This window comes from Petromyzon marinus, chromosome 53 (genome assembly GCF_048934315.1).
Source record: "Petromyzon marinus isolate PM22_M1 ecotype Great Lakes invasive population chromosome 53, UKy_Petmar_22M1.pri1.0, whole genome shotgun sequence".
Taxonomy (NCBI): domain Eukaryota; kingdom Metazoa; phylum Chordata; class Hyperoartia; order Petromyzontiformes; family Petromyzontidae; genus Petromyzon; species Petromyzon marinus.
The window spans coordinates 11,378,246-11,402,992 of NC_133719.1; the positions used below are offsets into that span (position 1 = coordinate 11,378,246).

General features: G+C 55.8%; 1 protein-coding gene across 2 annotated transcripts in view; it reads right to left on the reverse strand.

Moving 5' to 3' along the window:
- LOC116953885 (uncharacterized) overlaps window positions 1-22,534 on the reverse strand; it is a 52,794-nt gene extending 30,260 nt beyond the window's left edge. For both annotated transcript variants that reach the window (XM_076052023.1, XM_076052022.1), the window contains exons 1-5: window positions 19,559-22,534; window positions 13,475-13,600; window positions 11,823-12,008; window positions 8,756-8,810; window positions 1-151 (exon numbers count right to left, since the gene is read on the reverse strand). The exon at window positions 1-151 is cut by the window's left edge and continues 128 nt beyond it. In XM_076052023.1, coding sequence (XP_075908138.1) covers window positions 1-151; window positions 8,756-8,810; window positions 11,823-12,008; window positions 13,475-13,600; window positions 19,559-20,389 — 1,349 coding nt within the window. In that variant the 5' untranslated portion in view covers window positions 20,390-22,534. The remainder of the gene's footprint in view (window positions 152-8,755; window positions 8,811-11,822; window positions 12,009-13,474; window positions 13,601-19,558) is intronic.
- Window positions 22,535-24,747: the final 2,213 nt, after the last annotated feature.

The window sequence follows — 24,747 nt, forward strand, 5'->3', positions numbered from 1 at the left end:
TGCTGGCAGCGCACGCGCAGCTGGAAGACGATGGAGGCGGCCGTGCCCACGTGGCGCACCGTGCGCCACGTGGGGGAGCCCGCCGAGTCGGCGGCGAGCGGCGCCAGCGCCCCTCCGTAGACCACGCGCTCGATCAGCTCCGAGCCCGCGTCTGTGGCGACAATCGGAACAACGCGGAACGTCGTCATCGTCGTCGTCGTTCCCCGTCTTGTGCTCGTCGTCGTCCTCGTCGCGCGGCTGCTGCTGCTGCTGATGTCGACGCAGAGACCGCAACTGTGACGTCACACTCAGGTGGTAAAACCAGCAGACTACCACGTGACACTCAGGTGGTGAAGCCAGCAGATTACCACGTGACACTCAGGTGGTGAAGCCAGCAGACTACCACGTGACACTCAGGTGGTGAAGCCAGCAGACTACCACGTGACACTCAGGTGGTGAAGCCAGCAGACTACCACGTGACACTCAGGTGGTGAAGCCAGCAAACTACCACGTGACACTCAGGTGGTGAAGCCAGCAGACTACCACGTGACACTCAGGTGGTGAAACCAGCAGACTACCACGTGACACTCAGGAGGTGAAGCCAGCAGACTACCACGTGACACTCAGGTGGTGAAGCCAGCAAACTACCACGTGACACTCAGGTGGTGAAGCCAGCAGACTACCACGTGACACTCAGGTGGTGAAACCAGCAGACTACCACGTGACACTCAGGAGGTGAAGCCAGCAGACTACCACGTGACACTCAGGTGGTGAAGCCAGCAGACTACCACGTGACACTCAGGTGGTGAAGCCAGCAGACTACCACGTGACACTCAGGTGGTGAAGCCAGCAGACTACCACGTGACACCCAGGTGGTGAAGCCAGCAGACTACCACGTGACACTCAGGTGGTGAAGCCAGCAGACTACTGCGTCAGGAGCAGTAGCGGAGTCACGTGTCGTCGTCGTAGCTGTGATGATGTCTCCTTCGTATTTGTGGATTGGGAATTGCGTCGTCCCACGTTGTGTAGGTCTCTGTTCTGGATGGCCACAGTCGCACCGCTACTGCTGGAGAGTTTCACATTTCACATCGTCAGCTACCATCCGCAGCTACCGCTGCTATGGTTTGTGAAGTGGATGCGGTCCGGGGTGGACCAACGCGCCAGAATTTTTATTTATTTATTTAAACTGCAGGATGAATCCGATGAGCCGCGTAGCCCTTTTTGCCACACGTGTCCAGAATGGGGCACGGGGTCAGCGAGTTAAAATGATGAGACAAAAACAGGAATAAAAGTAAATACATGCTTTACCTTGCCGGCTAAAGCCCACTGAGGTGTTCAATTATCTTGCGGGAGTGACCTGGCCACAAATGATAGCTCAACAAAAGTGGCTCATCGTGTGGAAATGTACAGCGGCTAAATAATATAAATAATCTAAATAATCTGAATAATCTTAACGCACGTTCTAAAACGTCGAGGGAAACCCTCGGAGGACCCGGAGAAAAAAATCCACGTGACCACGGTGAGAGAGAGAGACACGGGGAGAGACACGGGGAGAGAGAGACACGGGGAGAGAGACACGGGGAGAGAGAGAGACGGGGAGAGAGAGAGACACGGGGAGAGAGAGACACAGGGAGAGAGAGAGACGGGGAGAGAGAGAGACACGGGGAGAGAGAGACACGGGGAGAGAGAGAGACACGGGGAGAGAGACACGGGGAGAGAGAGACACGGGGAGAGAGAGAGACACGGGGAGAGAGAGACACGGGGAGAGAGAGAGACACGGGGAGAGAGAGAGACACGGGGAGAGAGAGACACAGGGAGAGAGAGAGAGACGGGGAGAGAGAGAGACACGGGGAGAGAGAGACACGGGGAGAGAGAGAGACGGGGAGAGAGAGAGACACGGGGAGAGAGAGACACGGTGAGAGAGAGAGAGAGACACGGGGAGAGAGAGAGACACGGGGAGAGAGAGACACGGGGAGAGAGAGAGACACGGGGAGAGAGACATGGGGAGAGAGAGAGACACGGGGAGAGAGAGAGACACGGGGAGAGAGAGAGACACGGGGAGAGAGACACGGGGAGAGAGAGAGACACGGGGAGAAAGAGAGACACGGGGAGAGAGACACGCAAACTCCGAATATACAGCAGCAGCAGGCGTCGTCAGGGTCGTGATCCTGACAAAGGTCCCCCGTGTAGCCTTGACAAGGCTGTTGGGGCAAGTGCCGGGAGCGAGCAGCACCTACGAAGGCCAGAAACGGCGCACGACCGGGGTAGGTGGCCAACATTCACGCCAGCCCGGCCGCCTTTGTCTCCCTGGTGCTGATGTGTAGACACCGCACCGAGGCACTCGTTTGAGTCGACCTAGGGGAGGCCTCAGGACCGGTTCAGATAACCGTCCCTGGTGTTGGTGGCCCTGAGCGGGAATCGAACTCGGATCACCGGGTTCATTGGGCAGCGCGATCCCATCCCTCATGGCACCGCGCTGCTGCTGCCACCACGGGTGAGCCAGCGGTGACTCACTACTCACCACGGGTGAGCCGGCGGTGACTCACTACTCCCTACGGGTGAGCCAGCGGTGACTCACTACTCACTACGGGTGAGCCAGCGGTGACTCACTACTCACCACGGGTGAGCCAGCGGTGACTCACTACTCACCACGGGTGAGCCAGCGGTGACTCACTACTCACCACGGGTGAGCCAGCGGTGACTCACTACTCACTACGGGTGAGCCAGCGGTGACTCACTACTCACCACGGGTGAGCCAGCGGTGACTCACTACTCACTACTCACCACGGGTGAGCCAGCGGTGACTCACTACTCACCACGGGTGAGCCTGCGGTGGTTCATCTCTCAGCCTGTGTGTGTGCTATAGGCTATGCGGGGGATCTGTGTGTGTGCATCTCTCAGCCTGTGTGTGTGTGTGCTATAGGATATGCGGGGGATCTGTGTGTGTGCATCTCTCAGCCTGTGTGTGTGTGCTATAGGATATGCGGGGGATCTGTGTGTGTGCATCTCTCAGTCTGTGTGTGTGTGCTATAGGCTATGCGGGGGATCTGTGTGTGTGCATCTCTCAGCCTGTGTGTGTGTGCTATAGGCTATGCGGGGGATCTGTGTGTGTGCATCTCTCAGCCTGTGTGTGTGTGCGTGCCTCTGTGAACCCGGCGACCCAAATTCGATTCCCGCTCACGGCCAACACCAGTGATGCATATGTCTGAACCGGACCTGGGCTTCCCCTAGGTCGACTCAGCCTCAAAGGAGTACCTGGTGCAGTGTGTAAAAAAAAACATTGCCACTGGGGGAGACAAAGGCGGCCGGGAGAAGTGTTGGCCAAACCCACCCCCTCGCGTGTCGTGCCGGCCTTCATAGGCGCTGTTCGCTCACAGCACTTGCCCCAAAAGTATGCTGAGGCTATACGGGGGATCTTTGTCTTTGCGGTAGTGTAGTCGTGGTGGTGGTGGTGGTCAGCAGGCTGCGATGCATCTCAAAGGGGCCGGATATAAAGAGAGAGATAAACATGACTACACGCATCTATTTATATAGTGCACTGTGTGGGGGGGGGGGGGGGATTGTGGCTGGTGGGAGAGCGGGGGGAGGGGTGTTGGGTAGAGGGGGGTCCCCGGGGGCCCCCCCCCCCCCCACCACGTGGGGTCCACGCCCCGCGTAGGAAGGAAGCGACTTCTCCACTGAGCTGCACCGTTCGAGACCCCCCACCCCCACCACCCCTCCCACCTTTCCTGCTCGGAACTGCACGGCCTTCTGACTCGCCAATCACCACTCCCAGCAGCAGTAGCAGCACTAGCAGCAGTAGCAGCAGTAGCAGCAGCACTATCAGCAGTAGAAGCAGCACTATCAGCAGCACTAGCAGCAGCAGCAGAAGCAGCAGCAGCAGTAGAAGCAGCAGTAGCAGCACTAGCAGCAGTAGAAGCAGCAGTAACAGCAGTAGCAGCAGCACCACTCCCAGCAGCAGTAGCAGCACTAGCAGCAGTAGCAGCAGCAGTAGCAGCAGTAGCAGCAGCACTAGCAGCAGTAGAAGCAGCAGTAGCAGCACTAGCAGCAGTAGAAGCAGCAGTAACAGCAGTAGTAGCAGCACCACTCCCAGCAGCAGTAGCAGCACTAGCAGCAGTAGCAGCAGCAGTAGCAGCAGTAGCAGCAGCACTAACAGCAGTAGAAGCAGCACTATCAGCAGCACTAGCAGCAGCAGAAGCAGCAGCAGCAGTAGCAGCAGTAGAAGCAGCACTAGCAGCAGTAGCAGCAGCAGCAGTACCAGCAGTAGCAGCAGCAGTAGCAGCAGCACTAGCAGCAGCAGTAGCAGCACTAGCAGCAGTAGAAGCAGCAGTAGCAGCAGTAGCAGCAGCAGTAGAAGCAGCACTAGCAGCAGTAGAAGCAGCACTAGCAGCAGCAGTAGCAGCACTAGCAGCAGTAGCAGCAGTAGAAGCAGCAGCACTAGCAGCAGTAGAAGCAGCAGTAGCAGCAGTAGAAGCAGCAGCAGTAGTAGCAGCAGTAGTAGCAGCAGTAGAAGCAGCACTAGCAGCAGTAGCAGCAGCAGCAGTACCAGCAGTAGCAGCAGCAGTAGCAGCAGCACTAGCAGCAGCAGTAGCAGCACTAGCAGCAGTAGAAGCAGCAGCACTAGCAGCAGCAGTAGCAGCACTAGCAGCAGTAGAAGCAGTAGAAGCAGCAGTAGCAGCACTAGCAGCAGTAGAAGCAGCACTAGCAGCAGCAGCAGTAACAGCACTAGCAGCAGTAGAAGCAGCAGCACTAGCAGCAGCAGTAGCAGCACTAGCAGCAGTAGAAGCAGCAGCACTAGCAGCAGCAGTAGCAGCACTAGCAGCAGTAGAAGCAGTAGAAGCAGCAGTAGCAGCAGTAGCAGCAGCAGTAGTAGCAGCAGCAGTAGCAGCAGCAGTAGCAGCAGTAGCAGCAGCAGCAGTAGCAGCAGCAGTAGCAGCAGCAGTAGTAGCAGCACTAGCAGCAGCAGCAGTAGGATGAGCACCAACAGCAGCCACACCGCAGTGTTATTATCAGGGCGGTCCGCCGGGTTCCAACCGCGCACTCTTTGCAACCACGGGCGCTCTCCACGCTCGCTGGGGGGAGGAGCGACTCCGCCTTGGAGAGCCGCTCCTAGACGGGAGCCGCGCTGCTGAATCTGCTGCTGCTGCGGGTCGCTTATCTTCCTCTCTCTCTCCCTGAGAGGGCCTCTTAAGTGGCCGAGAGTGGCTGGAATTGGCTCCCCCCCCCCCAACGCCCCCTCCCCTTGGTCCCCAGCACCGCCGACGCGAGCGGCAGGCTCAGTCGCTGGAATTGGAATTTTGCCGGAACGAAAAAGATGCCCCCCCCACCCCCGCGTACACAAAGTTGGTCGGGTTTGCTGGTCGGTGGCTGGGAACGGCGCAGCAAGTAGGGAGAGTCGGTGAGTCTCACCACCACCCCCCACACCACCACCCCCCACCACCACCCCCCACACCACCACCCCCCACACCACCACCCCCCACACCACCACCCCCCACACCACCACCCCCCACACCACCACCACCCTCCACACCACCACCCCCCACACCACCACCCCCCACACCACCGCGCGTGTGCCCGCAGCCCTTCATCCGTGAGAACCACGTGACCTGGCCAGGAGCAGACTTGATGCCTCGTGGAAGGTATCCACAGCACGTGGCGTCTGAGCATCTGAACCGCCTCGTGTCTCGTTGCCACCAAGGCTAAAACAATGCACGCACTTTGGACGTTGATTACCGCGTGAATAACCCAGACGGTAATGAGCCCCCCATTGTAATTTGTGTGCATTCATTAACCCCCCCCCCACCCACTTCGTGAAGGACTCACAAGTGACGTCATCGCACCTACCCCTCTATTCAAGGAACGAAAGTGGAGGAGAGTTTCTCCACCAATCTGGCTGCTGTCCGCCTGATGATGCTAGTTGTAATTAGTGGCGAAACGTCGTACACCCAGACTGTAAACGTTGTGGCTTGGCTCTCCAACACACACCCGGTTGGTGCTGTACTGGTGACGAATTGGCCCACGTTCTGTTTACGTGACGAACCTTTACTAACTGGCCGTGTCGGGGTGGTGGCGGGTTTAACGACACATTTAAATATTTACGCGATCTAACCCAAAAAATGACAAATAAACCTGCAGTGTGTATTATAAACCTATGCTTACTTCTCACACGCTAAATCCTAGCAGAGGCACACGTCTCGAGCAGCACGTGGCAGGATGACGCGGTGGAGCGAGCCGAACTCCCCCGCCACTCCCCAGGCCTTCATCTGCACGCCGCCCAGCGCGCATCATCGTCAAACTCCCGGGTCGCGTTTCCTGGCGCTTGACGTCAGCCGCTTCCTGCCGCCGTTGCTGCTCGCGGGGCGATTGAATCATCGCCGCGAGAAACCTGCTGGCCGGCAACGTGTCCCGTTTCCATGGCGGGTGGAAACCGCACTTGCTCGGCGCTGGCAACACTGGGGGGGGAGGGGGGGGAGTGGGGGGCTCTGCCCAACACCCCTGGGAGCCCCCCCTTCCACGGCTGCCCAGCCTGGCCAAACCGTGTCCCGATCACTGATCGATTTCCCCTTTTTTCCACCGGCACATCCGAGCCCGTGCCAGCGTGAAACCTCGCGGTACGGTTGGGTTTTTCCACCGCCGCATCCGAACCGTGCCAGCGCCGAACCCTCGCGGTACGGTTGGGTTTTTCCACCGACATCTGAAGCTGGCTCGCTGGGCCGAGCAGGGCCAGGGGCGTGCTCAATCATTTTCATCATACATACGCGGCTGAGTCAGTGGGCACGCGTGAACGCGTTACGCCGACATGGTTACCGCGTTCATCGGCGGCACGGCTCGGGTTCTGCAGTGGAAAAACACCGCCGACGCTTCCTGAGCCGCGCTGGGCTGGCTCTGCACGGCCCTGGCACCACGATTCAGATGTGCGGTGGAAAATAAAATAAAAAACAGGCTCACTTGTGTAACAGAAACGGCCCGGGTGTGGCTGCTAGGTCGGAGCGCTGAGCCAGCGTCGCCGACATCTTGGGTCTGAATGCAGGTTCTATCCGCTGTCTCATCCCCACTACAAGCGAGCATCAAAAACGAAAAACACCATCACGGTAAATTTTCTCCGGCACTTGATTTGGCTAAAATTCTAGCTCTGAGTGTGATCGCCGGATCGAGGTCAAATTGTGGGCAGTTACTCGTAATATTTAACTTGTAGAATTTAAAACAAACAACAAACGCATCAGGCCGCCCTGCTTGGGGTTATTTTGCCTGCGGCCAGCGCGGATTTCACGACACGGAGGAGACTGACGACGATGACGACGATGACGACTACGACGGTGATGGTGACAACGACAATGGCGACGACAATGATGATGATGACGACGACGGCGATGACGACGACGACGACGATGACGACGATGAGAGCGGCGATGATGACGATGACGACGACGTGATCACGATCGAGATGATGATGACGACGACGATAACGACGATGACAGCGGCGATGATGACGATGACGACGATGAGAGCGGCGATGATGACGATGACGATGACGACGTGATCACGATCGAGATGACGGTCACGACGACGATGACGACGATGAGAGCGGCGATGATGATGATCACGACGACGTGATCACGATCGAGATGACGATGACGACGACGATGACGACGATGAGAGCGGCGATAATGACGATGACGACGTGATCACGATCGAGATGACGGTCACGACCCTCGCCACGGAGAATCGAGCAATTCCGACGTGGAAACAACTTTCCGTTGGCGTTTTTTGCGCCGAAATTGCACCGCGGGGAACAAAGTGACGACGAGGAACAATGGGGGGGGGGGGGGCGGCTTTAAATAGCTGCACCCGGCACGCGCCCGCTCTCTCGTTTTGTCAAAAATAAAACTTCATCAAACAATTTTTTGCCGTTTCCCCCCCAAACCGCCGTGTTTCTTTTGTGTCTTCCCCTCCCACCCCCCCCCCCCAAAAAAAAAATTCCGCTGCTGACCTTTCCGGCGTCACGAGGTTCCGCCCGGGAGCGGGCCCATCGCCGCGCGCGCCGGAGAGCGTCCCGCTGGAGTGGATGTCACGGAACTACTTCTGAGAATCCTTTCAAGTGCCGCCCCTTCTATTTAAACATTTTATTTTTATATCCCCACCGAGCTGGGCGGCGCGCTTTCGCCGGCACTGCCACGGTCCGAACCGATCTGGAACCTTGCCACGTTGATCAGAGTCATTGGTGACCGGCCTCAGTCCATCATCTTACTACCCTGTGCCCGCTCACCCTCGCCCTGTGCCCACTCACTCTCACCCCGTGCCCACTCACTCTCTCCCTGTGCCCGCTCACTCTCTCCCTGTGCCCACTCACTCTCACCCCGTGCCCACTCACTCTCTCCCTGTGCCCGCTCACTCTCGCCCTGTGCCCGCTCACTCTCTCCCCATGCCCGCTCACTCTCGCCCTGTGCCCACTCACTCTCACCCCGTGCCCGCTCACTCTCGCCCCGTGCCCGCTCACTCTCGCCCCGTGCCCGCTCACTCTCGCCCCGTGCCCGCTCACTCTCGCCCTGTGCCCGCTCACTCTCGCCCCGTGCCCGCTCACTCTCGCCCCGTGCCCGCTCACTCTCGCCCTGTGCCCGCTCACTCTCGCCCTGTGCCCGCTCACTCTCTCCCCGTGCCCGCTCACTCTCGCCCCGTGCCCGCTCACTCTCGCCCCGTGCCCGCTCACTCTCTCCCCGTGCCCGCTCACTCTCGGCCCGTGCCTGCTCACTCTCGGCCCGTGCCTGCTCACTCTCACCCTGTGCCGTGTCGTTGTCGTAGTCCCACGCCTCGAGGATGAGGGTGAAGGACGTCTGCGAAGAAGAAGACACGGGAGGGACAGGGACACGGAGTCGGCGTTAATAGAGCGAGCGTAGCGCCCGGCCGGTCGGGTCAGAGGTCGGCGCTCGCCGAGCCGGGCCGAGAGCTTCCCCCGCGGTGTGGGGCCGCTGCCCAACAGGCGTGGGGGGCCTGACCACGTCGAGCGAGCTGAGGGCCTCAAGGTCCCCGTCACCGATGGTTTCCGCGCTCAACCCTCTCCCGTTTCCGATGACGTACGCACGTGCACCATCGAGTTTTTCTCACGGTTCCGTTCTGATGACGTAGTGTATGTCGTCAGAACCAAACCGGAAGAAAAACTACAATTAAGTAAAATAACTTTATCGGCACCGAGGCCATGCGGGAGGGCGTGTGGCATAGTTTGGCGCCAGCCATCACAGAGTGCGGTGGTCATGTCGCTTGAGTTCTCTGGGGTGAGTAATGACGTCTTTAAAAACAGTGGCACTACGACGCCTCTCTAAGTAAAATTAACGCTGAACCCGAAAGGAGAAAAGTTAATTTGTCTAAATTCCAGCTCTGATAAATAAACATACAAAAAGTCTGGATTGACCGCCACATGATGAACTTTACCTCCCCCCCCACGTGGTGAAACAAGTTGTCACCATCAGGCATCTCAGAGGTAGCTCTGTGAGATCCACTTTCCATGGGCCGCTCTCTAACAGGGAGAGGTGGCACACCTTGACTGTACCGCGCTAGTTATTTGGGTGAAGAAAAACCGACGCCTCTTGAGTTGACAGATCCAGGAGGGGAGGGGATGAGGGGTGGGGAGGGTGGTGATGGGTGGTGAGGGCGGTGAGGGGAGGGTGGTGAGGGGTGGTGAGGGGAGGGGTGGTGAGGGGTGGGGCGGTGAGGGTGATCGTGGCTCTGAGCCACCTTAATTGGCTCCCCCATGGTTGTGCAGACTTCAATCAGCTCCCTCTCTCTCTCTCCCCTCTGTTTCCCCTCTCTCCCTGCCCCCGTCTCTCCCTCTCCTCCTCTCTCTCTTTTTTAACAGCTAACCTCGAGCTTTATTTAAACGATTCGCCGTCATCGCCCAACGCAACAATGAAAACGACGCCAAGCCTCCCAACAACCGCGATTGTACAAACAAAACGAGTCGCGAGACTCAAGTTAAAACCCATCAGCGCAAAAAAGATCGTTTCGAGGTCCACCTTGAGGAAGTCACCATGGGTTAAACATTAACGCAATCTAATAAAACTATTCAACTAAAGTTAATTTTCATTATTTTTTCGGGTAAAGCCCACTCGGCTATGTAGCTGCTCGCCATCGCAAACGATACCTCTCTCTCTCTCTAGGCTCTCTCCCCTCTCTCCCCTCTCTCTCCCCACTCTTTCTCTCTGCGTTTTCACTCCCGTGTATGTATACCGCTGTCGCACAGCGCGAAGGGCGCTCGGAGCGGCGACTCGTCCCCCACCCCCCGCCCGTTCACAACTCAGGGGCTTCGGAGGCAAGGGTTGGTGGATCACGCAGAGATCCGTGTCAAATTCCCGCACGCGGCCGGCACTGCGAGGTGTCCGCGGGACGGCGCTACTCCAGCAGTTACAGTACGGTTCGTAATTAATCCTTGGGTTAGGCCACGGTAACGAAGTGGACAGCAGTTGTGTCGTTAAGAACCCTCCACCGCCTTCCACCCCCGACCCTCCCACTCTTCCGATCCCCATCCCCTGCCTTGGTTAGAAGACGAACCTGCTACACCTTCACCTTTTCCCGTTTCCCGATGACGTACACGCATGTATACATGTACGTCATCGAGAAACGGGTTAACTAGCTCCTATATTCTTGGTTCTTTCGGTAAAGTCACGTTGAAGGGAAACAATAAAATAATAAAATATATATAAATGTTCTTGCCGTTGGTTTTCACACCTGATGATGACTGCTTGTGTTGCAGTCGAAACGTCGTGAGAATTTAATTGTTTTATATATTTTTTATTATTTTATTGTTTCCCTTCAACGTGACTTTACCGAAAGAACCAAGAATATGAATCACTGTAGTCACGAAAGCTTTAAATCCAAATTTAACTAGCTCCTGTTAAGAGATGATAGCCAATCCAGAGGGCAAATTCCCCATACATATTGATGTTGTCTACACGTTGGACTTCTTTCGTGCCGTACGCACGCAACCGTGCTGGTAGCTCTGCTGTGACTGTTGATTTGGGTTCAATAAAACATTTTCTTAAGACCTCCACCACCCGACGCGGCCGAACAAAACGAGCTTGTCGCGCGTGCAGGCGTTTAATGACGTGTAGCGTTAACGCTGCTGTTGTTGTCGTTGTTGTCGTTGTTGTTGTTGTCATCGTCGTTGTTGTTGTCGTCGTTGTTGTTGTCGTTGTTGTCATCGTCGTCGTCGTTATCGTTGTCGTCGTTGTTGTTGTCATCGTCGTCATTATCGTTGTCGTCGTTGGTGTTGTCGTTGTTATCATCGTCGTTGTTGTCGTTGTTGTCGTCGTCGTTATCGTTGTCGTCGTTGTTGTTGTCATCGTCGTCATTATCGTTGTCGTCGTTGTTGTTGTTGTCATCGTCGTCGTTGTCGTCATTGTTGTCGTCGTTGTTGTTGTCATCGTCGTCATTATCGTTGTTGTTGTCGTTGTTGTTATCATCGTCGTTGTTGTCATCGTCGTCGTTGTTGTTGTCGTTGTTGTCATTGTCGTCGTTGTTGTCGTCGTTGTTGTTGTCATCGTTGTTGTCGTCGTCGTTGTTTTTGTTGTTGTTGTTGTTGTCGTTGCGACAGCTCACTCACCACCGTCAAGCGTGAGATTCTCACGACCGAATTCAGCCGGCGGTGGTTGGATTCGCGTCGACCTGGGGCGCCACGGTGGCTATGAGATGTCGTCGACTACCTCGCCCGGTATGCAGGAGGTCGCGGGTTCGACCCAGCGGGCGTCAGGGTCCCGATCAAACCCACGACCTCCGGCACACCGGGCGAGGTGGTCGACATCTCCGAGCCACGGCGGCGAGGGGGCGGAGGGGGGGGGGCCGGCGCGCCTCACCGGCCAGGCGAAGTCGAAGGGGATCGTCATCTTGCCGGCCCTGGACCGCCGACTCAGCTCGGCCGAGTCCCCCGCGAGGACGCGCGACGCCGCCGCGCCGTAGGCGCAGGGCCCCGGGGCCGCGGCGCCGTCCCGCCGCTCCAGGTACTCGCGCAGGCACGCGCGCAGGTACGTGTCGCACGCGTCCTGCCGCACACACGCACACACGCGCGCACACGCATGCACACGCAAACACATGTACACACACACATGCACACACGCACACAACACACACGCACACACACACACGCACAAACACGCACGCACACACACAAACACACACACACGCACGCACAAACACGCACGCACACAAACACATGCACACACGAACACGCACGCACACACACAAACACACACACATGCACGCACAAACACGCACGCACACACACGCACACACACACGCACGCACATGCACACACACACACATGCACACACAAACACACACGCACACACAAACACGCACACACACACGCACGCACACACACACACAAGCACACACACGCACACGTGAACGACCTATTTTTATTTGACCAGGTAAAGGCCCACTGAGCTGTTTCTCTCTTTCAGAAGCGACGCGGCGATCGCGAACGACAGCTCCACGAGGTGGCTCATGGTCACGTGGACAGCAGCAGCAGCAGCAGCCAAAGACTCTGAAACGCGTGGCGATGTCGATTCTCAATGCGGAGGGGGAAACCGGAGGACCCGGAGAATAATCCACGCGACCACGGGGAGAGAGACACCGCAAACTCCAAATGCACAGCAGGTGTCAGGGTCGGGATCGAACCTACAGCCTCCTGTATACCTGGCAATGTCATTAACATCTCTCCACCGTGCACATGCACACACGCACACGTGCACGCACACGTGCACGCACACATACAAGGACAATGATCGTCTGCGCAGCCTTAACAGGCTGTAAGGGCAAGTGCTGTTAGTAAGTAGCACCTACGAAGGCCGGCACGCCACACGAGGGGGTGGGTAGCCAGCACCACGCCCGGCCGCCTTTGTCTCCCCAGTGGCGATGTTTACACGCCGCACCAGGTACTCATTTGAGACCAAGTCGACCTTGCGGAGTGCCAGGACCGGTTCAGATAATCGTCACCGGCGTTGGAGTCCGTGAGCGGGAGTCGAACTGGGCGCCGGGTTTGCAGCAGAGCAGCGCAAACCGCTGCACCGCCGCTTCGTGCGACAGCTTTGGGGGTGACGGTCCGTGACCCCCCCCCCTGCTCCTGGGTGTCAGGGGTCACAGCGACCCCCCCGCTCCTGGGTGTCAGAGGTCACAGCGACCCCCCCCCGCTCCTGGGTGTCAGAGGTCACGGCGAGCCCCCCCCCTGCTCCTGGGTGTCAGGAGTCACAGCGACCTCCCCCCCCTCTGCTCCTGGGTGTCAGAGGTCACGGCGAGCCCCCCCCTCCTGCTCCTGGGTGTCAGGGGTCACAGCGAGCCCCCCCCCCCCTGCTCCTGGGTGTCAGAGGTCACGGCGAGCCCCCCCTGCTCCTGGGTGTTAGAGGTCACGGCGAGCCCCCCCTGCTCCTGGGTGTCAGAGGTCACGGCGAGCCCCCCCTGCTCCTGGGTGTCAGAGGTCACGGCGAGCCCCCCTCCCCCCCCCCCTCACCTGGCAGCGCGCCCCTTCCCGCGGCTCCCCGCGAGCCCCGTCGCAGCAGCGGCCCGTGGCGAGCTGCCCGCGCGGGTTCCGCAGCGACAGCAGCCGCACCTCGAAGTTCCCGGCGGGCTCAGCGAGCTGCGCGGGGTGACACGCGCAAGACATCACGACGACGACGACGTGGTGGTGGTGATGATGATCACACGCAGAGGCCGCCCACCTCTTCCTCCTCGTGCCCCCCCCCCCCCCAGGATGCCCCCCTTGATCGGGTCAATGCCACGGCTACGGCTGCTGGGTGTATCACTCTCCTGCTGCCCTTTCCATCGCTGCCCTTCACCGAGGTCATCGTCGAGCCCCTGCCCCGGTGCCGGGGTGCCCCCAGTGGGGTGCGGGCGGTGAACTTCCATCGCGCCGGACGTCGCCAACCGCGGGAGGTGCGGGAAACGACTTCCCTGTTCTGTGTTCCTCCTCCTCCCTCACCACCCCCTCCTCCTCCTCACTCACCACCCCTCCTCCTCCTCCCTCACCACCCCCTCCTCCTCCTCCCTCACCACCCCCTCCTACTCCCTCACCACCTCCTCCTCCCACCCTGCCCCCTCCTCCTCCTCCCTCACCACCCCTCCTCCTCCCTCACCACCCCTCCTCCTCCCTCACCACCTCCTCCCTCACCACCTCCTCCTCCCACCCTGCCCCCTCCTCCTCCTCCCTCACCACCCCTCCTCCCTCACCACCCCTCCTCCTCCCTCACCCCCCTCCTCCCTCACCACCCCTCCTCCCTCACCACCCCTCCTCCTCCCTCACCACCCCCTCCTCCCTCACCACCCCTCCTCCTCCCTCACCACCCCCTCCTCCTCCTCCCTCACCACCCCTCCTCCCTCACCACCCCTCCTCCTCCTCCCTCACCACCTCCTCCTCCCTCACCACCCCCTCCTCCTCCTCCCTCACCACCCCCTCCTCCTCCTCCCTCACCACCCCTCCTCCCTCACCACCCCTCCTCCTCCTCCCTCACCACCTCCTCCTCCCTCACCACCCCCTCCTCCTCCTCCCTCACCACCCCCTCCTCCTCCCACCCAGCCCCCCACTCCGCTACTTCCTCCCACCCTGCCCCCCACTCCGCTCTGCTCCCCTATACTGGACGCACCCCACAGCTGTTGCTATAAATAGCGAGGGAGACTCTGACCATCAGGACCCCCGCGATACGGCGACACTACCGCGATATATATCGTACGATATTAGGTCGTCATATCGTAATAATCATATCGTCATATCATGATCATCATATCGTCATATCGTGATGATCATATCGTCATGTCGTGATCATCACATCGTCATATCGTTAGCGTCATATCGTAATAATCATATCGTCATATCGTGATGATCATATCGTCATGTCGTGATCATCACATCGTCATATCGTTAGCGTCATATCGTAATAATCATATCGTCATATCGTGATGATCATATCGTGATGATCATATCGTCATGTCGTGATCATCTATTAGCTAAAATTGAAAACGAATTTCTGTAGAACTGCTTCTTGTTTTTGTGTCGTTGTTGTGTTGTTGTTGTGTTGTTGTGTTGTTGTTGTGTTTCATTTGTTGTCCTTCTCCCGCACCTCCAATTAGCGCGGTTGGCAACGTACGGTGCGAAAAAAGGGCAACAGACATACATGCAACATACATGCAACATACATATATGCAAATTGCATGCATAATAGATATTTGCAAAAAACATACAACATACATATATTAAAAAAAACACGCAACATACATATATGCAAAAAACATGCAACATATATATGCACCATCCTGCCAAAGTAAATTCCGTGTCGGTGTGAACTTTCATGGCGAATAAAACCCTTTCTGTTCTGATCTGCAACATACATATATATGCAAAATACATGCAGCATGCATATATGCAAAACTATATACAACATATATATGTAAGAATATATGCAACATGCATATATGCAAACATACATGTAACGTACATATATGCAAACATACATGTAACGTACATATATGCAAACATACATGCAACATACATATATGCAAACACACATGCAACATATATATGCAGAAATACATGCAACATACATATATGCAAACATACAGGCAACATGCATATATGCAAACATACATGCAACATACGTGATCATCGTCGTGCCTCGTCTACAGTTTTAAATTGATGACCTGGTGCGGTGTGTAGTAAACATCGCCACTGGGAGACAAAGGCGGTCGGGCGTGGTGCTGGCCACCCACCCCCTCGTGTGCCACAGTGCCGGTAGCCTTCCCAGGTGCTGCTGCTACTCGCTAACGGCACTTGCCCCTACAGGGGGATCTTTGTTTTTGTGTCCTCAAACAACAAAAATGTCTCATAGGCGACGTTTCGGGCAACGGCCCTGCTTCAGAACACATCAATCATTCACAGTCTCGATACAGTACAAATCCATTATCCATTGATAACCATTCGTGGTTTGCTTCATGTCATTTTCTGCTTGTTACGCCGGGAGTACATTAGTCATGTCTCTGCCATCGTCTGCGTGTGTGTGTGTATATGGGTGTGTGGATGGGTGTGTGTGTGGGTGCGTGTGTGAGTGTATGGGTGTGTGTGTGGGTGTGTGTGTGTATATGGGTGTGTGTGTGTGTTATGGGTGTGTGTGCGCGTGTGTTATGGGTGTGTGTGCGCGTGCCCTAGCTCCTGTAACAACAATCAAGGATCACCTTTGCTCGCCCAACTCAAGATACCTGGGCGCACGCGTCCCACGCGACTGCCTTCGTGTCGCTGAGCGATTCGCGTCGGGAACAGAGAGAGAGGCTGCGCCGAGATCGACGCGACAGTGTCCGTGCTTGTGTCTCCATCGTGGTGTTCTTCTATTCACTGCTGGATGAAGATTACTGCGCGATGTCTCTAACCTGCTCGTGTTCTCTCATCCAAGGGTTCCTCTTCCGGTCTCCCATGCTTTCATCATGGTGAGGTTCTATTCACTTCTGGATGTAGAGCGACATTCTCTATCCACTGCAGGATGGAGATTATCATGTTTTATCTACTGCTGGATAGGGATCACAGTGTTTTATCTACTGTTGGATAGAGACCAATATAATGTCACTAACTTGTGTTGGGTCTCTAATCCATGTGTCCTAATCTCCGTCTCTCAATGTAACGTTCAAGTACACGCCTGCGCTACCTGCCCACTCGCTCCCTGACGTCCCCCTTCCTCCCCGCCTCCTCGACCACTCCGTGACCTCCCCTCCCCTCCCCTCGCCCCCTCCCACTCAACCCTTCCTGCTCCTCCTCTGCTAAACCCCCTCCTCCATCCCGCTCGCCCCGGTCTGAGCGCGGCCAAGCCGGTATTACCGAGGACATCGCCGGATCACGGGGATCACAGAGGCCTCGGGCGCAGTTGCCACGGCGTCTGGGGTCGAGCACGCCACGGTGGCTAGGAGACGTTAACTACCTCGCCTGGTGTACAGGAGGTCGTGGGTTCCATCCTGACCTTGACGCCTGCTGCTGTATACAGTGAGGGAAAAAAGTATTTGATCCCCTGCTGATTTTGTACGTTTGCCCACTGACAAAGAAATTATCAGTCTAGAATTTTTATGGTAGGTTTATTTGAACAGTGAGAGACAGAATAACAACAACAAAATCCAGAAAAACGCATGTCAAAAATGTTATAAATTGATTCGCATTTTAATGAGGGAAATAACTATTTGACCCCCTCTCAATCAGAAAGATTTCTGGCTCCCATGTGTCTTTTATACAGGTAACGAGCTGAGATTAGGAGCACACTCTTAAAGGGAGTGCTCCTAATCTCAGCTTGTTACCTGTATAAAAGACACCTGTCCACAGAAGCAATCAATCAGATTCCAAACTCTCCACCATGGCCAAGACCAAAGAGCTCTTCAAGGATGTCAGGGACAAGATTGTAGACCTACACAACGCTGGAATGGGCTACAAGACCATTGCCAAGCAGCTTGGTGAGAATGTGACAACAGTTAGTGCAGAAAAACGCATGTCAAAAATGTTATAAATTGATTTGCATTTTAATGAGGGAAATAAGTATTTGACCCCTCTGCAAAACATGACTTAGTACTTGGTGGCAAAACCCTTGTTGGCAATCACAGAGGTCAGACGTTTCTTGTAGTTGGCCACCAGATTTGCACACATCTCAGGAGGGATTGTGTCCCACTCCTTTTTGCAGATCTTCTCCAAGTCATTAAGGTTTCGAGGCTGACGTTTCGCAACTCGAACCTTCAGCTCCCTCCACAGATCTTCTATGGGATTAAAGTCTGGAGACTGGCTAGGCCACTCCAGGACCTTAATGTGCTTCTTGTTGAGCCACTCCTTTGTTGCCTTGGCCGTGTGTTTTGGGTCATTGTCATGCTGGAATACCCATCCACGACCCATTTTCAATGCCCTGGCTGAGGGAAGGAGGTTCTCACCCAAGATTTGATGGTACATGGCCCCGTCCATCGTCCCTTTGATGCGGTGAAGTTGTCCTGTCCCCTTAGCAGAAAAACACCCCCAAAGCATAATGTTTTCACCTCCATGTTTGACGGTGGGGATGGTGTTCTTGGGGTCATAGGCAGCATTCCTCCTCCTCCAAACACGGCGAGTTGAGTTGATGCCAAAGAGCTCCATTTTGGTCTCATCTGACCACAACACTTTCACCCAGTTGTCCTCTGAATCATTCAGATATTCATTGGCAAACTTCAGACCGGCATGTATATGTGCTTTCTTGAGCAGGGGGACTTTGGGGGCGCTGCAGAATTTCAGTCCTTCACGGCGTAGTGTGTTACCAATTGTTTTCTTAGTGACTATGGTCCCAGCTGCCTTGAGATCATTGACAAGATCCTCCCGTGTAGTTCTGGGCTGATTTCTCACCGTTCTCATGATCATTGCAACTCCACGAGGTGAGGTCTTGCATGGAACCCCAGGCCGAGGGAGATTGACAGTTCTTTTGTGTTTCCTCCATTTGCGAATAATCGCACCAACTGCTGTCACCTTCTCACCAAGCTGCTTGGCAATGGTCTTGTAGCCCATTCCAGCCTTGTGTAGATCTACAATCTTGCCCCTGACATCCTTGGAGAGCTCTTTGGTCTTGGCCATGGTGGAGAGTTTGGAATCTGATTGATTTATTGCTTCTGTGGACAGGTGTCTTTTATACAGGTAACAAGCTGAGATTAGGAGCACTCCCTTTAAGAGTGTGCTCCTAATCTCAGCTCGTTACCTGTATAAAAGACACCTGGGAGCCAGAAATCTTTCTGATTGAGAGGGGGTCAAATAGGTATTTCCCTCATTAAAATGCAAATCAATTTATAACATTTTTGACATGCGTTTTTCTGGATTTTGTTGTTGTTATTCTGTCTCTCACTGTTCAAATAAACCTACCATTAAAATTATAGACATCATTTCTTTGTCAGTGGGCAAACGTACAAAATCAGCAGGGGATCAAATACTTTTTTCCCTCACTGTATTTTGAGTTTGCGTCTCTCTCATCATCATCATCACGGTGGCTAGGAGATGTTAACTATCTCGCCCGGTATACAGGAGGTCGTGTGTTCCATCCCTGACCCTGACGCCTGCTGCTACTGCTACTGCTGCTGCATACTGCTGCTGTATACTGCTGCTGCTACTGCTGCTACTGCTGTATACTGCTGCTGCTGCTACTGCTGCTACTGCTGCTGCTGTATACTGCTGCTGCTGCTACTGCTGCTACTGCTGCTGCTGTATATTTGGAGTTTGCGTGTCTCACGCAGTGGTCGCGTGGATTTATCTCCGGGTCCCCGCGCTTTTGGAGTATTTGGCTGCTGCTATAGATGTCCAGTACGGGTGCTGTAGGTGACGTCAGTACGGGTGCTGTAGGTGACGTCAGTACGGGTGCTGTAGGTGACGTCAGTACGGGTGCTGTAGGTGCGGGTGGCGTCAGTACGGGTGCTGTAGGTGACGTCAGTACGGGTGCTGTAGGTGCGGGTGACGTCAGTACGGGTACTGTAGGTGCGGGTGACGTCAGTACAGGTGCTGTAGGCGACGTCAGTAGTGTGCTGTAGGTGTAGGTGACGTCAGCCCAGGTTCTGTCGGTGTAGGTGACCTCACCTGCAGTCGCGCGCACAGCACCACCGCCCAGAGCCACGTGACGATGCGGGGGCCGAGAGCCGCGCCTCCCCGCCTCGGCCGAGCGGCCACGGGGCTCCCATCGGGGTCCCCGTGGCAGGAGGAGGAGGGGTCCCTGTAGACGGAGGAGGGGTCCCTGCAGGAAGAGGAGGGGTCCCTGTAGACGGAGGAGGAGTCTTTGTAGACGGAGGGGTCCCTGTAGACGGAGGGGTCCCTGTAGACGGAGGGGTCCCTGTAGACGGAGGGGTCCCTGTAGACGGAGGGGTCCCTGCAGGAAGAGGAGGGGTCCCTGTAGACGGAGGGGTCCCTGTAGACGGAGGGGTCCCTGTAGATGGAGGGGTCCCTGCAGGAGGAGGGGTCCCTGTAGACGGAGGGGTCCCTGCAGGAGGAGGGGTCCCTGTAGACGGAGGGGTCCCTGCAGGAGGAGGGGTCCCTGTAGACGGAGGGGTCCCTGCAGGAGGAGGGGTCCCTGCAGGAGGAGGGGTCCCTGTAGACGGAGGGGTCCCTGCAGGAGGAGGGGTCCCTGTAGACGGAGGGGTCCCTGCAGGCTGCCTGTAGCTTCCTCGGTTCCTCGAGGTCCCGTGCGCGCTGGGGGTCGCCGCCGTCCAGCGCGACCCTTCTGGGGGGCGAGGGGACCCCCACCCACCACCACTGCCCACGTGGTCGCCCCGGGGCACCCAGGGTCCTCTGCCGGGGTCCACTTCTGGGGGTCGCCGGTGCCGTGGGGGGCACCCCCGTGCCGATCAACGGTGCCTCCTCCTCCACCACCTCCTCCACCTCCTCACTCCGAGTGACCATCGGCGCAGACATCATCAGATCAGCAAGCGCGATCCGTTTGGCTGACAGTGGTGCCTTTGCTCCATGAGCACTTGCAGCAGCTGCACTTTCAGCAGCACTAGCAGCAGCAGTACTTGCAGTAGCACTAGCAGCAGCAGTACTTGCAGTAGCAGCACTAGCAGCAGCAGCACTTGCAGCAGCAGCACTAGCAGCAGCACTAGCAGCAGCAGCAGCAGTACTTTCAGCAGCACTAGCAGTACTTGCAGTAGCACTAGCAGCAGCAGCAGCACTTGCAGCAGCACTCACAGCAGCAGTACTAGCATCAGTTAATAGTATTACAGCCACCAGCAATAATAGCAGTGCGACATTTTAGGGGAGGCAATAGGATCAATGGATTCACCAAAACCAGCTAAATGAGCACCCCCACCACGAGTAGTAGCAGCAGTGACGATGTCAATAGAGTCCAGCAGCAGCCAGCAGCAGCAGCAGATGACAACTCAGTGGTGGAACAGGCTATAGCTGCAGCATCGTGCTTGTCATACTCAATAGTTCAATCAGCACCAACAGCATTAAGAGCCACAGCTAACCCAGCAGCAGCATCAGATCCACAACTAACCCAGCACTATAATCAGATCCACAGCAGCATCATCAGATCCACAGCTAACCCAGCATCATCATCAGAGCCACAGCTGCATCATCAGATCCACAGCTGATCCAGCAGCAGCAGATCCACAGCTAACCCAGCAGCAGCAGATCCACATCTAACCCAGCAGCAGCAGATCCACAGCTAATCCAGCAGCAGCAGATCCACAGCTAATCCAGCAGCAGCAGCAGATCCACAGCTAATCCAGCAGCAGCAGATCCACAGCTAACCCAGCAGCAGCAGATCCACAGCTAACCCAGCAGCAGCAGCAGCAGGCTGTTGTTGTGGTTGTGCGTCTCTGTAGTCGCCCCGACTGAGCCCGGATCTCACCGGGACTCGCCCACTGCCTGCAGCAGGGACACGCCCCGCCCCTCCCCCTAGCGGGGGGCACGGCCCGGGGGGGGGGGTGAGGTAATTGATCTGATGAACAGCGATACAACAATGGGGGCTATGGGTCTCGATGTAAGTCTACGGGTCTCTCTGTAAGTGTGTGGGTCTCTATGTAAGTCTATGGGTCTCTCTGTAAGTGTGTGGGTCTCCATGTGGGTCTATGGGTTTCTATGTGGGTCTATGGGTCTCTGTATGTGTGTGTGGGTCTCGATGTGGGTCTATGGGTCTGTGTGTGTGTGTGTGGGTCTCGATGTGGGTCTATGGATCTCTGTGTGTATGTGGGTCTCGATGTGGGTCTATGGGTCTCTGTGTGTGTGTGTGGGTCTCGATGTGGGTCTATGGGTCTCTGTGTGTGTGTGTGTGGGTCTCGATGTGGGTTTATGGATCTCTGTGTGTGTAGGTGGGTCTCGATGTGGGTCTATGGGTCTCTGTGTGTGTGTGTGGGTCTCGATGTGGGTCTATGGGTCTGTGTGTGTGTGTGGGTCTCGATGTGGGTCTATGGGTCTCTGTGTGTGTGTGTGGGTCTCGATGTGGGTCTATGGGTCTGTGTGTGTGTGTGTGGGTCTCGATGTGGGTCTATGAGTCTCTGTATGTGTGTGTGGGTCTCGATGTGGCTCTATGGGTCTCTGTGTGTGTGGATCTCGATGTGGGTCTATGGGTCTCTGTGTGTGTGTGGGTCTCGATGTGGGTCTATGGATCTCTGTGTGTGTATGTGGGTCTCGATGTGGGTCTATGGGTCTCTGTGTGTGTGTGTGGGTCTCGATGTGGGTCTATGGGTCTGTGTGTGTGTGTGGGTCTCGATGTGGGTCTATGGGTCTCTGTGTGTGTGTGTGAGTCTCGATGTGGGTCTATGGGTCTCTGTGTGTGTGTGTGGGTCTCGATGTGGGTCTATGGGTCTGTGTGTGTGTGTGGGTCTCGATGTGGGTCTATGGGTCTCTGTGTGTGTGTGAGTCTCGATGTGGGTCTATGGGTCTGTGTGTGTGTGTGGGTCTCTATGTGGGTCTATGGGTCTGTGTGTGTGTGTGTGGGTCTCGATGTGGGTCTATGGGTCTGTGTGAGTGTGTGTGGGTCTCGATGTGGGTCTATGAGTCTCTGTGTGTGTGTGGGTCTCGATATGGGTCTATGAGTCTCTGTGCGAGTCATCATAAGGTGTTCTGCATTGTGCGGTCTAAATGTGGATGGCCATGGTGATGTAGGTGATGTAGGTGATGGTGATGTAGGTGATGTAGGTGATGTAGGTGATGGTGATGTAGGTGATGGTGATGTAGGTGATGGTGATGTAGGTGATGGTGATGGTGATGTAGGTGATGGTGATGTAGGTGATGGTGATGTAGGTGATGTAGGTGATGTGGGCGATGGTGATGTAGGTGATGTAGGTGATGTGGGCGATATTGGCGATGTAGGTGATGGTGATGGTGATGTAGGCGATGTAGGTGATGGTGATGTAGGTGATGGTGATGTAGGTGATGTAGGTGATGGTGATGTAGGTGATGTAGGCGATGTAGGTGATGGTGATGTAGGTGATGGTGATGTAGGCGATGTAGGTGATGGTGATGTAGGCGATGTAGGCGATGTAGGTGATGGTGATGTAGGCGATGTAGGTGATGGTGATGTAGGCGATGTAGGCGATGTAGGTGATGTAGGTGATGTTGATGTAGGCGATGTAGGTGATGGTGATGTAGGCGATGTAGGTCATGTAGGTGATGTAGGTGATGATGATTCAGGAGACTACGATCAGTATCACGTGGATGACGCCCGGTCCCATCGGAGCTCGCGAGCCGAGTTGCAGGGTTGGTGGTGGCGAGCCGCAGGCGACCGCTCTTTGGCTGCCCCGTTGAGGCTCTTTGGCTGCCCCCTTGAGGCTCTTTGGCTGCCCCCTTGAGGCTCTTTGGCTGCCCCCTTGTGACTCTTTGGCTGCCCCCTTGTGGCTCGTTGTCTGCCCCCTTGTGACTCTTTGGCTGCCCCCTTGCGACTCTTTGGCTGCCCCCTTGCGACTCTTTGGCTGCCCCCTTGAGGCTCTTTGGCTGCCCCCTTGAGACTCTTTGGCTGCCCCCTTGAGGCTCTTTGTCTGCCCCCTTGTGACTCTTTGGCTGCCCCCTTGAGGCTCTTTGTCTGCCCCTTGTGACTCTTTGGCTGCCCCCTTGAGGCTCTTTGGCTGCCCCCTTGAGACTCTTTGGCTGCCCCCTTGAGGCTCTTTGGCTGCCCCCTTGCGACTCTTTGGCTGCCCCCTTGTGACTCTTTGGCTGCCCCCTTGCGGGCAGCCGTTTGTTTAAACACGTAAAGATAATACTGTAATTGATGAAGTTTTGCAGGGAATGGGGTGTCACTGTGGATTGTCTTGATGATGACAACATGTACACCAGTCAAACTGTGGTGTTGTTGTTGTTACAGAGTAACTAAGAGGGGACACAAATTAAATAGACGCAAGTTTATTCCAGTCAGAATGTGTGTTGTCGTCATCTGCTGTATACCCGCTGCTGTGTCTGTGTACAAGTCGCTCGCTCGCTCTCTCTCTCAGTCTCTCTGATTGCGATGCTGCGGCTTTCCAATGATTTTGGTCAAAGTCAACAAACAAAAAGAATCGCTCCAGCCCCATCTCGTCTCGACCTCTGCGATCACTCTCCCAGCTGTTGTCTCTCTGTTCACTCTCCCAGCTGTTGTCTCTCTGTTCACTCTCCCAGCTGGTGTCTCTCTGTTCACTCTCCCAGCTGTTGTCTCTCTGTTCACTCTCCCAGCTGTTGTCTCTCTGTTCACTCTCCCAGCTGCTGTCTCTCTGTTCACTCTCCCAGCTGTTGTCTCTGTTCACTCTCCCAGCTGTTGTCTCTCTGTTCACTCTCCCAGCTGTTGTCTCTCTGTCCACTCTCCCAGCTGTTGTCTCTCTGTCCCAGCTGTTGTCTCTCTGTTCACTCTCCCAGCTGTTGTCTCTCTGTTCACTCTCCCAGCTGCTGTCTCTCTGTTCACTCTCCCAGCTGCTGTCTCTCTGTTCACTCCTCAGCTGTTGTCTCTCTGTTCACTCTCCCAGCTGTTGTCTCTCTGTTCACTCTCCCAGCTGTTGTCTCTCTGTTCACTCTCCCAGCTGTTGTCTCTCTGTTCACTCTCCAGCTGCTGTCTCTCTGTTCACTCCCCAGCTGTTGTCTCTCTGTTCACTCTCCCAGCTGTTGTCTCTCTGTTCACTCTCCCAGCTGTTGTCTCTCTGTTCACTCCCCAGCTGTTGTCTCTCTGTTCACTCTCCCAGCTGTTGTCTCTCTGTTCACTCTCCCAGCTGTTGTCTCTCTGTTCACTCTCCCAGCTGTTGTCTCTCTGTCTCTCTGTTCACTCTCCCAGCTGTTGTCTCTCTGTTCACTCTCCCAGCTGTTGTCTC